Source organism: Pollachius pollachius, assembly GCF_949987615.1.
Source record: "Pollachius pollachius genome assembly, chromosome: 8".
Classification (NCBI taxonomy): Eukaryota; Metazoa; Chordata; class Actinopteri; order Gadiformes; family Gadidae; genus Pollachius; species Pollachius pollachius.
Genome location: NC_136941.1, coordinates 26,671,623 through 26,689,586, shown reverse-complemented (window position 1 = coordinate 26,689,586; position 17,964 = coordinate 26,671,623). Strand labels below are relative to the sequence as shown.

The window sequence follows — 17,964 nt, the reverse complement described above, 5'->3', positions numbered from 1 at the left end:
ATCCCTCTATATGCAGTCATGAAGAAACAGAACAGTATGTTTCTACACAACTCCACCTGCCATGTACGCACACACGCACACTCGTCCACATGCTTGTGCACACACACACACACACACACACACACACAAACCTACCCCTGGGACGAGAGGGAGGAAAGCAGAGAGAGGGTGTGGGGGGCTGGCCTACATGCTGGGAAGCCCCTATTCCCATCTCCCATTCCCCCATCTGGCGGGGAGGGAGGGGGGGGGGTCTGAGAGGGTGGAGGAATGTCGAGATGAAGGAATGGTGGGAGGTTGGCAGGGGATGGAAGCCATGTGCAGCGGATGTAGATTCCATTTCTTGCAGTCATTTGTAAATAGAATGTGATTTAGTTTTCCTGCGCTGGGCTGAGCTGCACACACACACACACACACAAACACACACACACACACACACACACACACACTGGGCTGAGCTGCAGGAAGACAGCAGGTCCAAGTCAGCCAGAGGACTGTGTTGCTGTTTTAGAACAAAAACTAAACCACAGGAAGAGGTATTAGGTACTAGCACCTTGCAGCAACCCAATTAATCATACACAGACCACTACACACACACCCTCAAACACACACACACACACACACACACAAACACGCAAACATCCCCCATCCTCCTACACATCGACACATGCAAACGACTCCATGATTTATAGATCCCTCTTCTAATTGGTAAATAAAGCTGTCATGCACCGCTGTGATTGGTCAGAAGTCTCTAATCCAAGACCACCGCAACATCTGGTGAACCCTCCCTCCCTCCAGCGAGTGAGTGCAGAGCGTTCGCACACGCCAGCTGTACTTAGCGCCTAATGAGGTTAGCAACAGCCATGAGGATCAGGATCATCTTTCGAAAATATGTCACTTATTATTGTAATTAGTATGCGGAGCAGCAGTGTACTTCTTGTAAGGGCAAGGTGCGCTTCATGGCGTGATTAAGTTGACCTACTGCACACATCAGTGCAAGGCGTCATGAGAGAGAGCCAGTTAACAAACAAACCATTATTTGAGTTATCCTAGAATGGGAAGACACCTCGTGTTTGAAAACAACCGGGCCTCGACAAAGCAAAGGGCTAGACCTGAGAGAAGAAACTGCTTCGATACAACTCCAACCTCCTTCTTGTTTTATTGAAAGCTACATCGTTAGGGTCGGCTTAGCTCAGGAGGTAGAGCAGTTGCCTTGTAACCGAAAGGTCGCTAGTTCGATCCTCAGCTCCTCCTAGCTGATTGTTGATGTGTCCCTGAGCAAGACACTTAACCCTAACTGCTCCTGACGAGCTGGCTGTCGCCTTGCATGGTTAACTCTGCCGTCAATGTGTATATTAACCGATGTAAGTCGCTTTGGATAAAAGCGTCTGCTAATTGCCCTAATTGTAATGCTAGGCCAAATAACTTTGAATGAGCAGAATCTGTTTATCACGGAAGAGATGAAGCCAAGAGCCACTGGGCCCATCTTCCCTCAGAAAGACGGAGCCAGGGCTGTTGGTGTTGTCATGGAAGCAGGAAGGTGCTGGTACCCGGGCGTCCTGAGGCTTCAGAGGCTCTGACCGCTTCATGCTTCGCCCTGCACAAGTCAACCACTGCAAACTGGAACATCATCCACATTCTGGACTGAGAGGAAAAAACCGTCAAGTTCTTACTACGCTTTCTCTACGTTCATTCAAGCCTTAGATAGGCTGTCAATCGTGGTGGAAGTCGAATAATTAAATAGACACATTATGGGGGGGGGGGGGGGGGCTGTTATGTAACGCAACGGACGCAACGTTGGTAATTGAAGGAAGTGTGTTGATTGATACAAGTGTGGCTTTGGAGTAACGAACAACTAAAGTTCCTTCTAAGCAACCAATATATTATCAATGGAGGACTGCGATGCTCTTACGTGTATTGCTGAGGGAAGGTGAGCGCCTCGGATCCAGGCCGGGACGCCAGCAGAATCAAGAAGATCATCTGGATGGAGAGCAGGCAGACGACCAAGCTGGAAGACTGTTTGCCTGTCGCCATTTTTCCATTAAAAAATTCTCGTTACTGGGGGGCTCCGAGGCTTAAAACAAAGAGCTCCTTCAGAAGAACGAAAGGCAACACAATCATCCAACACGCTACGGCTAGATGATCGCCACGGTCGTCACGTTTCCTACTCTCGTCATATCGATACCACAGTCGTTGTTGTCGGACGTGAGAGCATCAAGGAGCTCTGGATGCGGAGTGATGCTCGGAGGAGACTGTACTGCAGAGCGCCGCTCCGCCTCGCGCCCCCCGCCCCGTCGCTCTCCTCCTCCGGTCCAGGCTCGCGCACCTCTAGAGGTGGAGGACGCGGGGAGATGGAGAACCGGACGGCCCAAGCGGCATCCCCAAAAATCAAGCAGCTTATAGGCTATTAAAGCCCGGAAAATACTTTCAATAGAAAGAGAGAAAAAGCCTGAAATAACTGTCTTAGATTAAATGGTATATGCTCGTGGGATCTCTGGACCGTACCATGTGTGACTGGGTTAGCAATGGGTGTGAGCGTTATTTCAGAGGGTCATTAATCATCACATTATCTAATCTTACCAAAGACCAATAGTTATCAAGGCTTTATACCAGTCAAACATCCTCCTTATCTAAGGACTGTGTTGATTCCTAAGCAATGAAATATCTTCACCTCACCTAATTATTCAGTACTACACTATGGGAGCACTATTTGGTATTTATTCACTTTTCATGAAACACGGACAGCGTTGCATGAGAGCGGTTCTTCAAAACCAAACCTAAATACGGTACTGCTGGCGTCCAGGCAGAATGGGCCTTGACCTGCTGTGACTGTGTTCCTGGAGCGGAATTGACCATGGAAAGTGTTCCTCAAGGAGCCTGTAGTCTGAAGTGTTAATGCTGCTGTCCTGAAGATCTACTCTGTATTTAGAGTCCGCTGTCTCCCTGACGATCCCAATCAGACACGCTGTGAACTGTTGCCTCTCTAAAGGGAGAACAGCGCATCGCTCCAAAAGCCCTTCGGATAACTTTTCCGTTATATTATAGCAGATGTGTTCCATCCTCATACACAGGTGGATATGGTGGTTGGTCTTGACAAAAGTGCCATCATTCTGTTTTTATGTACGTCATTTACCATTTCACAGATGCTTTATTTAGTGATGCGTCATGGGAATACATTCAGAACATTTGATGGTTTGTACATAATGTCACAATTTGGAAATGTCTTTGGAAGAAACCTTTGAAACGGTTTTGTAATGGACCATGTGCTGGAGATTGATTATGTAACATTACTTAATTTAAGAAGTTCTGTTGTATCCAACATTGAGATTATCCATGTGTTTTTATTAATATTTAGGAGGAATGTAACTGACCAAATGAGACTGGTTAGGGGAAAAATATCTCCAGTTTCAAAAAATATTCATTATTTTATTAGAAGTCATCATTATAGAGTAAAATGCATCATAAAACGTTTAGGATTAAAACTGCATTTACAAAAGGTGAGGGTCAAAAAGGTTAAATGAAAGATAGATATGTCAATTACTCTCATTTCATATTTTCAATTATAGGACCCCTTATTCAAACAGCAAATCATATTGACTAAAGACTGCTTTGACAGACGGCCAACCTAGAATGCAAAGATGATCATAGTGTTACACCGCTGTTTCAGTCACACACACACACACCCCTGAGTATTAATTTCATTAACAGAAAATCATTGTATTAAGGAAATCCTATATGTATATATGAATACATGTTCCTTATTCTTTGGCAATATCTGCTCGTTCTTCAGTTGAATGTGTTGACCAGGGTGTTAAAGAAAGGGATTGGTCTCGTCAGGGAAGGCGGGAACGCCAGAAAGAGCCAGAATGAGTCTCTGGTACACGTCGATGCCGCTCAGGAACACCTGCTCGTTGAGGAACTCGTTGTGGTCGTGCAGCAGGATGGGGGTCCGGTTCATTGGGGAGAAGCCCACCGCTGGGATCCCCACCTAGGATCAACCGACAAGTTTGTGTTAGCGAGAACGTAGTCCTCGTTATGCGGTGTCTGGCTCAATGCGGCTGGTGGATCGGGATGGCGCTCTGAACCTTGGACAGGTCCCATCCCTAACTTCTACACCAGCCGTCGGCAAATAAGAAGCGATTGAGCCCGTTGTTTTCAGCCATAACCATTTAACATTTTTAATCACACTCTTAGCTTTGTTTAATATTTTACAGACATCTGTAGGGTAAAGCACACAGCCTTGTTGGACAGACATTAAATGTTGAATAAATTTCGACACTCCAAAAAAATACTTTTTTTGACTCATATTTGAAGCGAGTGAAGACGTACAAACGATTTGCTTCCTTTGGTATGCTCCGTTCAAACAATATCATTCTACAAATGAGGCAAAATTCACCCTTCTGCTGAAAAAAACTGTGTTGTCAATTGAGTGTATTGAATTATCAAACTGCCAGCAGTCAGTTTGATTACATCAAGTCTTGATTGCCTCGTCCTAAATACCCTTTTCCTTCAGTTGGAATTTCTTTAACTTTAATTTCCAGATATGTTTTCTCTACAATTTGAAATGCTGTATTTGAATTTCAAAGATGTTAATTTCAAACCAATCAATTCAGTAAAATATTAAAATGTTATGAATTCAATGATGTTTAAATTTTCGCATCAAAAATGAAAATGCTTTTAAATAGAAACAATATGGCTAGGATTTGCTTTGATAACCGACTGATGGGACGCAAGAGGTATACCTTAAATTCAAAACGTGCGATTTTTGTAGAAGGATAATAAATTATATGTCCTAAAAAAAGTTTTTTACGACATACATTTGTTTTTTTTGGCTTATTTCGCTTTATCCGACCAAACTAACCTGGTCGGTACCAGGCTAACTGTCAGGCTTACTTAATCTGTGTTTCAGAGAAGTCCCATCTGTCGGTAACAACTGTACCATCAGAAGCTTCCGCCAAGCCTAGACTTTTCAAAAATGTACATATATGAAGTACAAACAGCGTATATTTTCACTAAGGGTCTAATTAAATGATGCAAATAAAATAATTAAATGAATTGCTATCTATTGTAATCGTGGATATTTTCTAAGCACATTTCTATTCTAACCAATGCATTCTATTAAATGTGTGGACAAGCAGTAGGGTGAGTCTAGCATCTGCCCTGTAGTACGGGCGACCTCAGGTCGCGTCCCGGGCACACCATTGAATTCTTACCGTTGGCTTATTTTTGTAATTTCCTTTATATCAGAGAAATAAGGCCTAACGATTGACTTTTTATTTAATAAATATGTCTTACAATATCCCTAGGACCCAAATATAACTTGCAAAAACCCACGGTAAAGATAATATCCTTCGTAAATCACCCATTAGGTGGGGATTGAACCCCGGACGACCGTGTGCAAGTCCGACACATTAGCTCCAGACTACCTCCCTCTTTTTGAATCCATGGTCAATACTAAATTAAAATATGTTACGCTCAATACTACTTATGCATTCAACAGATCGGCAATTTTTTGCCAGATATCCTCCCTGTATTTATTAACGGTTAGTGTTCCCTTTCTGAGTTATTATATGCTTGTACTCCTCATAGACCTCCACAAGCAGCTTCTGTTCGCCTCTGGAAAAGATCCCGCTCGGTCCTTTTCAGACATTTGATCCATGATTCGACATTCACAGTTCTGGGCTGGTTACATATCTCTAGAGCCTGCCTGATCAACGATAACGTAAGCCTGGCTTGAACTAACCTGAGCAAGGTGCGGCTGAACTGTGTTGATGGAACGGCTTTAGCCTCAATTGGAAGTTGGCGTTAGTTCTAACCGGGCTCAATCAACTCAGCGCCGCCTTCGTTAGTGACTTTGATGGAATACCCCTCAGGTGAATTAGCAACGGGTCTGCTGTCTGGTGGGGGCTGGCGTCTTGACCGCACTGTCAGTCAAAATCTAACGCCACTCAGGTAGAATCATGTTCACCGACAAGGTGATGTTTTATTCACGTTACTATTAGTCACATTTGAAATAGACACACATACACACTAATGAAATAGACACAGGTTACGTTACCTACAGTTATGTTAACTAACTTATCATTAGATGGCTGGACTACCCATACAGACATAACACAATGTGACAAGTTAAATCATTGGGAAGCCCAGCACTGTTTTCCGTGTTAAAAAACAATCATACTCAAAATAACTAAGGGTGTTGAAGGTTGTAATGCTATTTTTTTAAAATGCGGAAATATTACATATGATACATTTAAAAGAACTTTAAAGTTAAGGATTCCTGATACTTACAGCTCGGATAAAACGGCTATCAGTGGCTGCAGGAAATATCTCCTTTTCCAAAATCATATTCCTAGTCATGAAACACAGCCATTAGCCATTACTATACTTCAAGAGGAAAAAAGGTGTAAACATGCACATTAGAATTTTTATCAATGTGTGTGTGTTACATAAGCAAACTGTGAACTGACATTGCTTTGCAGGTAGTACTGAATGCATTCCACCAGGGATCACTGTCCTCTGTAGAGGTCACATTCTGGTTCATGTGTTTCTGCAAAAGGGGGTTGGTGTCAAAAACAATCCCACTAGTTGAACAATGTACAGAGACAGAAACAGAGTGAGGCGAGGTACCTGAGCAAACTCATAGGTGATGCCTTCGCCTGCTTCTTTACACCACAGCTTGATCTGCTTTTCAAACCCCTGAAAGGTGTATTTAAAAAGTTTTAGGAATATCTTAGTGGTATGTACATTATACAATGAAAAAAATACAATTTAATGCTTTTGTATTGCACGCTTTGGACTTGAGATGATAGGACAGATTAGCTAGGTAAGGATGTTAAAATTTCATTGGTATTCCATAAAAACAGGTTTATGGTAAGAAAACATATCACAATCTCGAACCATGTTTAAAAAATAACCCGAAGCATTGGCAGGGGGCCGCCGTTCAGATAGCCGGGACTTTCATGGCTACTTCCATCTCCTCTTTTCAGCCATTTTAGAAAACTGATCCTACATCATTATTATGCAAAGTTATAGCTGTTTTAACGTCCCAAATATGCATATATTTTACACAAAACAGTATGTCTTCGCCGTGTTTGTAGGGGTGGGAAAAATAATAGATTCTTCGATGCATCGCGATTCTGTGTAGAACGATTCCGTCTCGATTCAAAGTTAATAATCGGAACAAAAAAATATATATTTTTTTTAATTAAATGTTTGCCTCCTGCAACATTCTGTTAGACAGAGAGGGATAACTTGAGTAGTTTTAAAACTATTTAATTTATCTTCAATGTGTATTGGCCAATCTGATTTGTCTGGATGCGATTGCGATTCAGCCTACGCATAGCATGCACGCAAACTCACAGCCAGACACAAGAACGACCAACAAGTTCTTATTCTTATAATTGACTAAGAGCAGCTTTTTCTTTAATGACATAGAAAATAAAGATTAGAAAGAAAAGAAAACTATATCTGTTTATTTTTTACCTACTTCCATAGTGTGTTGTAATGCAAGCTGCATTGATTATTGCATTGTTCATAGAAAGTCATATTTGTGACAAAAGCTTTTTCAAATATTAGATAAGGTAATTAATCTGTTGATTTCTTTAATGATCATCACAAAAGTAGGAATTTATTTGCAAACTCTGAGTAGCAAATTCAGATGTATATATATATTATATATTGCTTCGAGATGCAACAATAATCGTTTTAGAATCGAATCGTTGACCTCTGAATCGTAATCGAATCGAATCGTGAGGTGCCAAGAGATTCCCACCCCTACATGTTTGGGTCTTACTGCTATGATGATTCAACATTTAGTCCCAGCCATCAGTGGGACTGTGTGCCAAGTTTGCAGCTTTTCTGACCTGGGCCGCAAAATCACTTATTGTGGGCGTTTGGCCAAGTTCTGGTCATTGCATTAATTCCATTTTTTTTTTTTTTTTGGGTTGCAGTAGGAATATTGTTCATCATGACAAATGGTGCAGTTAAAAAATGTGTCATGCATATTGCATTATCCTAGTAGAAATAGCAACCATTTGACACTCAAACTCTGATTATAGCGCCTCCTATAAATGAATTTCGCCCGACCTTAGCATTACCTTACTTATTTTACAAGTTCTAAATGCATGCCAATTTATACAACTTTTGACTATATCTTATTTGAGATATGGATGAATTTTTTAGAAAAATAAAGATAATGATGCAATTCAATAATAAGGAATACCACAGGGTTCCTACGGATGTCTTAGTACCTTATAATAATAAAGTAGAGAAAGTGAAGACTACGCACCTGAAGATTGACGGTGGGAGGTATTCTCAGGTCAAAGCTCACTTCCATCTCAGCGGGGATTACGTTGTAGGCAACCCCTCCTTTCACCATGGTCATGTTGACGGTAGTGACGTCACCCAGAGTGAAACACTGGCTCATATTCAACCTGTCAAACAGAGCGCCTCATTCTTTACCTTTAACGGAACATACAACTCATTGTTGTAAAAGAGTTCCCACTTTAAAAGTGTTTAGACCTTAGTATTAGGATGATGCAAATGTGTTCAAATCTGAATCTGTGATATTAATGTATTCTTAGTTCATTTATTACTCTACTAAAATTTAAAACCAGCCCATTGGGCCAAAATATTGATTTTATAAAATATAAAATAAAAAAAAACTTTCCATGTATTGTAGTAGAGTAATAAAGCAATTTAGTGAACATTAACTTTCATAAGTTCGTTTCCTCTCAATCATGTGACGCAAAGCAGCACTTTCACTGTAGTTCCTGGGTTGGCCTAATATAATATACCTTAATTAAAATGATACACAATTACACAATCAAAACAGTCAGTACATTTACATGCACTGCTTTATTCGATTACAGCCATAGTTCGACTATGCTCCTCAATTGGACAACTGCAATTGTCAGAGTATACATGGAGGTGAGAAAATCGAATCATTGGCCGAAGCATGTCATGCCTCGGTACGATAGTTGGCACTGTGCCCATTTCAACTAGTGGTTATAGAGCCGCCGGCTGACCTGTTTACGTCCCCAGCAACAACAACAAACCCAGGCGGCATTCGAGAAAGATGTTTTCAGTAGACAGCTGTCACTTCGGGTCCATGTTATTTCTCCAACGCTCTATTGTTTCAGCCTCTCAATAACCCGAAAAATTCCCATTGGTACTACTGCCCATTAGTCCGACGCCCCTTGATTTAAAAAAAAAAAAACCCTCTGCTCCGACATCCCATTGTTCCAACCATGTAGACTTCTGCGAAACATCTCCAATAATCTAAGATCTCAATTAACAATAACAAGCGAAATTACTTTTCTTTAGTTTACATTTCAATGTTGTATGCCATGTGTCTGGCTAGCAGGGAGCCCGGCGGCGGAGGACTTCCTCCGGATCAGGGAGTCCGCATGCTGCAACAATCCGTTTCTGTACCATGTCGCGAGTCAAAGAGAGTCAAAGCCAAAGTTCCTTTCCCCCAATCCCGTCTCAACCATGGCTGAGATAACCCCCACGACGAGTCTTTACTTGTTGCGGAAAGTACCAGAGTTAGAAAACCCGACGCAGTCTTTAAGATTCATAATATCGGAGAATATCCCCGTCAGTTCGGCGGCAGGGCAATGAATGAATAAAAATCATAAACACGTAGGAAGAAAAAAAACATTTATTTTGACAGATGTGCCCGTAGTTAGTACTTAAGAACCTCGTTGATGACCAACATTTAGAAAACACGTACTTTTAATTCAGCCTTGGGTGAAATCGAAGCGTCGTGTCTACTTCAACCTGCACTTAATGCATGCGTGCTCCCGCGGCCGTGGATACACTTCTTATAGGGGTTAACTAAATTGGCACGACACCGGCACCCTCCATCTTCTTCGCCACCTTTTTAAATAAAACGCCGTTTCTCGTTTTCCGACGGCGACGACTATCGTCTCCTTTTACTTCCGGCTCATGGCCCTAAGAAAAGATCTCGAGCAGACACAGAACCCAAAATCCGAATCCAATCTGGTTGAACGTATAGATGCACGGTTAATGCGACTATTATGGTGGAAAATACTGGAGGCTTCTCAGCCAAACTGTTGAAATATTGGTAGAGAATATCAGAGAAAGGCATCAGCCCCATATGTTACTTACAACACCTCAGAAGGTCATGGGTTGACCGGCGAACACTCAGACAGACATCCCTCTGTAGTCAATGACATCAGTCCATTTCTCAGTTCACTTAGATTATAAGTATAAGTAAGGTTAACTTTAAGTATAAAGCATACTAGATAAGTGTGGTTCCAAATGTTAACCACTATTGATATTACCTGTCCCTCAGAGTGCCTGCACTGAGGGACATTTACATGTGCTCCTCATTCATGCGTTACAAAAGATGAACCACCAGCCGCCTCATTTACATATAAGTGGCCCCTCAAAGATGGCTGACTCACGTCACGGTGAGAGGAAATGCCCTCCTATGGTTTCTTGGCTTTGGCTTTAGAATGTATATTCTGCAGGCTTCAAGTTAAGGCCGGTTCATACCTCCGGATCCGGACGAAATTCGTCCGTCCGTACCAAACGTTGTCTCCAGGACATACCTCTGTCCGGTTTCAGCATTGTTATGGATGTTACGCAATACATCTAGACCAGGGGTCAGGAACTAAGTTTGGCCTCGGGCCAATTTCTTTTCCAGCCAGTAGGTGGCGGGCCAGAACATTATCAAAGGCTAGTTCAAGGAATTGATTAATAAAAGTGCATCTGGAACTGCCATGCAGGCCCGTCAGCTGGCTTAGTCAAATGCCTACCAAGCACTAGATGACTCTTAAAAGACACACATATAAACAAGTGTATGCCCTAATCACGTAAATGTCATGCCTGATCACGTTGGGTAGAGATATCATCATGAGCAGTTCTAACTGGAGAGAAAGTGAAATCCGCGAGCTGCTGATCACGTGAGAGAAGGTGATGCAGTCGTATTAAACAAAGACGTTGAAAGATGGTGCGATCTACGAGAGAGACGCAGAGGAACTGTCCTTACGAGGCTTTTGTCGGGATAAAAGACCGACCGACGAGACGGGTGCTGATTGACTGCGCACACACACAAACCTCCGTTCCTAGCCTACTCACCGTTAGAAGAGCTGTAGGCGAAGTAGCCTCATCAGAGACTCTACTTGCGTTAAACATCAAAGTCTCAGAGCTTGGCGTCTTACATCTTTTGTCAACAGCTCCTGCCTTTCTCTGCGTGCAGTATCACACAAAAATACTTAATGTCGGGTCGCCATAGTTGTTGTATATAGGCCTATAAAGGGGAGCTCAGTTTTATTTAATATTGCATAGTTTCCAATAACTCCCGCTCAGCCCCTCGCAGTTTACGCGTGACCGTGACGAGTGTGTCTCTAACCTTCCGGGAGTAGTAGCAGGATTTGATACATTTAAATTCAAAAACGGTTGTGAAAGAAAATAAAGTTCACTGTATCCGGCCCTTTACTTTTAAGCTAACAGATATAGATATTCAATATAAAATATAATAATAATAATAATAATAATAATAATAATAATAATAATAATAATAATAATAATAATAATAATAATCATATAACTTCAGAATAATCTGGCGGGCCAGATATTATCTCTGGCGGACCAGTTATGGCCGGCGGGCCGCCAGACGCCGAACCCTGCTCTAGAGGGCAGTGACTGTCACAAATTAACGACATTGACAATCGCAAACATGGCATCTGTAGAGGAGATGGTTTTGCTTTGTGTCATCCGAAATCGGCAAAAAAGGTTCAAAAAGTGCAGGCCTAGGCGGCGGTGGCATGTGACACCCCTATCCAACCCACAGATTATCTCCTCAAAATGTTGAGCCATTTTTAAATGACCAGTTACAACTCATTGCCAAAGCAGGTGAACAATAAAACAAAAAGGTCAGGTATATAGTATAATATAAGTATAAAACGTTCAATACAATATATATATACACATCTCAGATATTATACTACTCTCTATTTTCGCGAATGGTTGGACTCTCTGACTCTATACTGCCGCCTCGATTTCCGTTATTCCGGTATTGCTCCGTTTCTCCCGGAGCACTCCGTGTTCCTAAACTCAGAGGTGACGGACCCACTGACGGACGAAACGACCTCCGGGACCGGACGAAACGGTCCGTATCCGTATTTACTGTAGGGTGTGAATGGGCCTTTAGACGTTAAGTTAACAAATCCATGTGAATGACACGTTTCAGTGTACTATAGATCAAATTCATGACCATTTAACTTAACAAAACAGGGAAAATACCGACAGAGTGGGTAACTTTCACCAGTGGGTGTCCTTGCCTATTGTGGTTTATGTTTGTCTGTGTGCGCCTAAAGCTCACAAAGACTGCAACAACGCCATCTAGAGCAGGGGGCTGAGGAAGGCTCAGCGGACCAAGTCACTGTGTCTGGCAGTGTTAACTGCTAGAAACTGACCAGGGATCAGCTCTCTTTATGCCCGGCTGTAACCACATTGTTTCGACCCAGCACAAGATTAGACTATTCACATTTAAGGGTACAGCCCTATGCCAAGACTTCAGGGCAGCATTAACCCCATCACTTTACTTTTTGTTGTGGGAAACCCTTTAATGTGTAAGATTGACTAATATATTTATGGTTTTCTTAAGGTAAAATGATCTAGCTATAACGATAGTACATGCCGATGGCTAAAAATAGCAACGACCCCATAAATTAAATTTCACCCTAAAACGTGATCAATTGTATTTTGAAATACTTTAACTAAATATGTAAAATCTTAGAATCGACTTTACTTACAGGTACTGCAGGGGGCGTGAATGCCCATTATTGAAGTAAGCCAACAGCTAAAAGAGGGCTAGGACCAGGATTAATATCGGAGGTATGGAGGAACAGCTGAGTTTAGGTGTGACTCTAGTTGTTGGCTTTGGCTGCTTATTGTGATTGAGTGAGTGCAGTCAACCACAGCAAAAGGGAGGGTTCGCGTTAAGACAGGGGATTTTTCTTATTGTTATGCATAGTGACTGCTAGTAACTGCTATAGCTGTCAATCCTTCACATTGTCCCTATTAGTCAACACTATCATGCAATACATTTTCACAATATATCTCTTACCTTTGTTTTTCCGTCTCTCTGAAATCCATGAAGGAGTTGATGATACTTCGCTAAAGGAAGGTGGAAACAGAAAAAGTATAAAACACATGGTTTTATGTTTTTATACACAGCACACCAACATAGAAACCAAAAGTTAAAACCTACAGCTTCAGGAAGATCAATCTTACCAGCTTCTCCGCAGCCGTGTTCTCAACAAACCGAGACCCGTGCCCAGGGCTGCCTGGGCAGTGGATTGTGATCCCTGAAACATGTCCAGAGTTTAGGGTATACAAGACATTAGGTCTGCCATTCTGAGTTGCTGGGACTGTGGACAGCGACTGGTGATTTGTACTTACACCAGGGGTTCCTCTCCCCGTAGAACACGGTGAAGGCTTCCCCAGGGCTGGCCAAACCTGACGCCAACACACACACGAGACACCGCAGTGACCCAGTGAAACCACTAGCACGCCAGAGCGGACTAAAGGAAGAGCTGCCCATCTCAGAATCAAATGGCGATGGCATTGTTTCCTTTCATTTGAATGAAATGATTCTGTCTGGCTATGCCGTGATCAGCCTGCAAATTGACCAGCCCTTCTTCATTACGGGTCTAATCGATGCCAGCAATCCCATGATCCAAACTATATCAATAATTTTCGTGTTCTCTAGCTAGTAGTCATGATAGACCTTGTCTACCATCAACATCAATCTCATATTATTGTCTGCAGCCAGGTACGTATGCAATGATGTGGATCCTTGAGCTCAACACTGAACTGCCTGGGGCATCTGTCCTTTGTTAAGGGAAGTTCATTATTATCATAATTAAATAAATGAAGAGAGACACATTCATGAGAAGGACAATGTTGAATGGGATTCACACGGATATCAAATATTGAAACAAGCTACCTAAAAACTGTTGCCTGGGTAGGTGTGAAAATGACAGAAGAAATTTCCTTGATTGTAATGGTTTATTTATTAATAAAAACAAAAGTACCTTCATCGAGGGCAAAGCCAATGTTTAACTTTTGAAACTCTGGGTGAGTGACAAAGGTTTCCATTCCTTTATGACCGCCAACTTCTTCATCTACAGAAAGCAAAGTACAACATGCAATTCAATGATTAATCCCCAAACAACTCAGCAGTTTGTTTTCATATTAAATGTAATTGGGAGATTAAAATATATGTTACAAGTGCCAGGTCTTACCTGGAACAAACATTAAATGGACAGTGCGCACTGGCTGACTTCCCTCTGCCTTCAGTCTCCTGATCGCCTGGATATACCTAGGAGTATAAAAAATAAAGAAAAAGCATGGGAAATTAGAGTAAAATGAGACAACACCAATATGTGGTGGGATTTTGTAATGACATTAGCGTTATTCTGCTTACATTTTTCTTATTAAATGGCTTTCGAGATTGAAGAGCAATTTGATATATTAACCCTAGACCAGACGATATAACATTCCCCGTATGGCGGAGTGATATCATATAGACCGGGGGGCCCAAATTCTTCCCAGTGGAGGGCCAAAATGTAATCGTGGGGAGGCTCGTGGGCCAAAATTTAAAATTTTCAGTATATTTAGTCAAATATGTGGGAGGCGGCTGAACAGGATAGGAGCTCAACAGCGCCACCCTACCATCAATGTATCACAATGTTATTCTAGGGTCAGGAATGGAAGTGCACCAATAAATAATATTCAATGAGAGCGAGCGCAGATTCCGAGCGCTGATGGCGGAAAACAATAATATATACAGTGGGTAAGGCGCGGGCCAAATAAAATCGGTCGCGGGCCAAACTTGGCCTGCGGGCCCCAAATCGGGCAGCCCTGATATAGACAGATTGAACCTACTGTATAGTGACAGACTTCATGTCCTACGCTCCTCCGATAGAGCCATGCTCAGATTAGACCTACTGTATAGTGACAGACTTCCTGTCCTACGCTCCTCCGATAGAGCCATGCTCAGATTAGACCTACTGTATAGTGACAGACTTCATGTCCTACGCTCCTCTGATAGAGCCATGCTCAGATTAGACCTACTGTATAGTGACAGACTTCATGTCTTGTGCTCCTCGGCCGTAGATGTTCCCCTCTGCGTCCTTCACTGCTGTGAAGGCGTCATACTTCCAATGTTCCTGTGGAGGAATAGAGTAACACACCGTATTCCCATCCTGTGAGCAGAAGCCAGATGCTCTGGATATGGAGGCGGTTGGCCGGGCATACCTGGTAGACGGGGACCACATCCGTGTGGGAATTCAACAGAATGGACTTCAGAGCAGGGTTGGTTCCCTCCCAGGTCATGATGGTCAAGACCCTACGAGGGAAAAGCTGAACGGTTGCAGACGGTTTTAAATGTCTATCCTTTACTTAGCATGTACTTTCAGTATTATATTGGATGATACGAGGGGTTGTAATGTATAACATTACTTGAACAAACCTCAATCTTTTTCATAGGCAATTCAAGCTCCTCTGCGATTCTGTCCAAGAAACGAAGGGCAGCATCTGCAGAAGCATAAGCACGAAGCAGCTCTCAATAGACAACAAGACAGGCAATGCCCTGGTAGCACTTTGTGATGAAGCACAGCCAATGAAGGTGGGTAGGAGTCATAAAAGCAAAGGGATCAAGAGGCCTGTAAGTCTCATCAATCTTTCTCTGGAAATCAAGAGTTATTTTAATTAACAATATTTGTCCAAAAGAGGAAACCCCAGAGCAGTTATATGCATCCATCTGTTTATATGACAGGTCAAGTTAAAAGCTTCACCACAACAAAAGTCAGACGTCTGGTGAGGGTTAGGGTGGACAATAAAGAGAGTCCAGAGAGCTGATGAGTAACCAGCCACTGGCCCTACACATTGGCCGTATTATGATATACCAATAGCTGGAACAAAAGGACCACAGATGCCTCTAGCACCAAAGGGCCAATGTGTGAATCATCAACAGTGACTTAACTTGTTTACCAAGATAGATGCGTTGACGCAAATTAATAAATATATATTGTACGCAATAAAAGCCACGACAGAAATAACATAATAACTGATTAACGTTCTTCACTGCATGGCCTTAACGTTTATTATTTCACAAATAATTATTTTCAGAACAAAAACACTAAATACCAACCCATTGTAAAGGCTAGTTACAGGCTAGTTAAAGGCCGGTTAGAGGCTGGTTAAAGTCCGGTTAGAGGCTTTTATTTACCGTAGTCGGGCTCTGGGTGCACTGTCTTCAGGCGGAGATACTCTCTGAACAGGGACACTGAGGGGTCCTCCCCAACAGAACCCTGGGTGGAACACGGCCCGCCGCCGCTGGGGCCGTCTTTGTCAGGCAGCATTGTTATGAACTCCTTAAAATACAAACAATAAAGATACTGAAACTTTGATTCATGCTGGAGGTAAACAGAAAACAGAAAAAGGGCAAGATATAAGGGCAAGATATAACGGTATATAAGAAAAGGACAGACTGTTGAGATCCGTTTAGGGTGTTTAGAGTCTGGCCTGGTTTTAATAGTCCTATTGACACCCGAAAAGCCAGCTCCTTGTCCACATTTAATCACATAGAAATATAACAGCTGAAACTCTGATCTCATTGAACAATTTCACGCCTGATGTAGAGCCACGCCTGATGTAGAGCCCTTAATCACGTTAGGCCCACCTGTCAACGTTCACAAATATTGGCCGCCTCACGTAAGGTCCCCCAGTGTACATTTAGATTGGTTTTATATTAGGGCGTTTAGCAGATGCTTTAATCCAAAGCGACTTATAATAAATGTAGGATTCAGTCATTTGACTTGGGTTAACCCTTTATGCAGCCATCATTGCACTGAATTGGACTCCATGGTATAGGGCTGGAAGTCTGCAAGCTCGTCCTGTCCACAGCAGTCGGCGCTACAAGCCAACGTCGGGACGGGAATACAAACTGCTTTTGACAACGTGAAGGTGTGCAGTTGTATCACTCAATAGTGTCCCTTTGGATACCAACTTTCTACCAGAGAGTGATAGCCTATTTTAGTTATTGAACTAAATAAGATAACGGTGCCCACTAGGTACAGTCACCGGGACACCTGTCATGCAGGTCTTTAATAAAGTAAATCTTTAATAGCGGAGAGGACCGACGCGGGGGTCCCACGCGCTGAAACAGAGCCAGAGACTATGGGTCACGGGCATGCGCATATACGCAGCTCCGCTAAGCAGCACTCATCTTTAAAGACTGAAGAACCTCATATAACTACACAACATCGCGACGTTTTAACAGCGGCTAATAACGTTCATGTCTGTCTCCCGCTCAGTTGATCAATCAGCCTGGGCGCCGGAACAGCCCCGTGCCCTGGGCTGGACCGGGGTTAGCCAGTCGGCAGCTGCTGAGTGCTAGTGGGTTGGATGACTCACCTTTCGGTCGGCAACCTGCGCTGCTCAATGGAGAAGAACGTGCGCGTGAGTTCATCTGGTCACCTGATTGAGCTGCAGAAACAGGACCGGAAATACGCAGCCGTTCGTTTTTTCTTCAAAATAAAAGACTCGAGATACTCAACCAAATAAAATATACCAGTAATATTGAAATTAGCTAATGATTAAAAAACGGTAGATATTCGTATACACAGGGTGCGATTTGCCGGTGGGGATGGTGGGGATTATCCCCCCCTCTGGTTTACACGTCCTACCCTCTGCTGAATTATTTTTATCCTCGGTGGGGATAAAAATTATCCCCCCCACCCAAAGTATTTTCACCATTACATCGTAATAATTAACAACCAAAATACACAGGGTCCGTCTTCATTTTGAAACATTTTAAAATGTTTCTCAAAATTATCCCCCCCTCTGGTTTTTTCACAAATCGCACCCTGCGTATACATAAATACACACACACGTTTTGCACGGTATAGCGATATTTGAACGGTA

The 17,964-nt window shown here is 42.6% G+C and overlaps 2 protein-coding genes across 2 annotated transcripts in view; both read right to left on the bottom strand.

Annotated features, from left to right (window-relative positions):
- cacna2d2b (calcium channel, voltage-dependent, alpha 2/delta subunit 2b) overlaps positions 1 to 2,043 on the bottom strand; it is a gene marked incomplete at its 3' end in the record, with an annotated part of 56,006 nt that extends 53,963 nt beyond the window's left edge. The window contains exon 1 of the mRNA XM_079742013.1: positions 1,910 to 2,043. Coding sequence (XP_079598139.1) covers positions 1,910 to 2,031 — 122 coding nt within the window. The 5' untranslated portion in view covers positions 2,032 to 2,043. The remainder of the gene's footprint in view (positions 1 to 1,909) is intronic.
- Positions 2,044 to 3,151: 1,108 nt separating this feature from the next.
- On the bottom strand, positions 3,152 to 17,510 carry LOC307079993 (aminoacylase-1A-like). The gene is made up of 15 exons (XM_079742548.1): positions 17,455 to 17,510; positions 16,268 to 16,412; positions 15,509 to 15,573; positions 15,295 to 15,399; positions 15,112 to 15,206; positions 14,280 to 14,356; positions 14,070 to 14,159; positions 13,435 to 13,491; positions 13,267 to 13,340; positions 13,100 to 13,149; positions 8,288 to 8,432; positions 6,628 to 6,696; positions 6,468 to 6,547; positions 6,289 to 6,349; positions 3,152 to 3,985 (listed from the first exon to the last, which is right to left on the bottom strand). Exons 2-15 carry the CDS (start codon positions 16,398 to 16,400, stop codon positions 3,809 to 3,811), a joined length of 1,278 nt encoding a protein of 425 aa, XP_079598674.1. The 5' UTR covers positions 16,401 to 16,412; positions 17,455 to 17,510; the 3' UTR covers positions 3,152 to 3,808.
- Between the last annotated feature and the right edge of the window lie 454 nt (positions 17,511 to 17,964).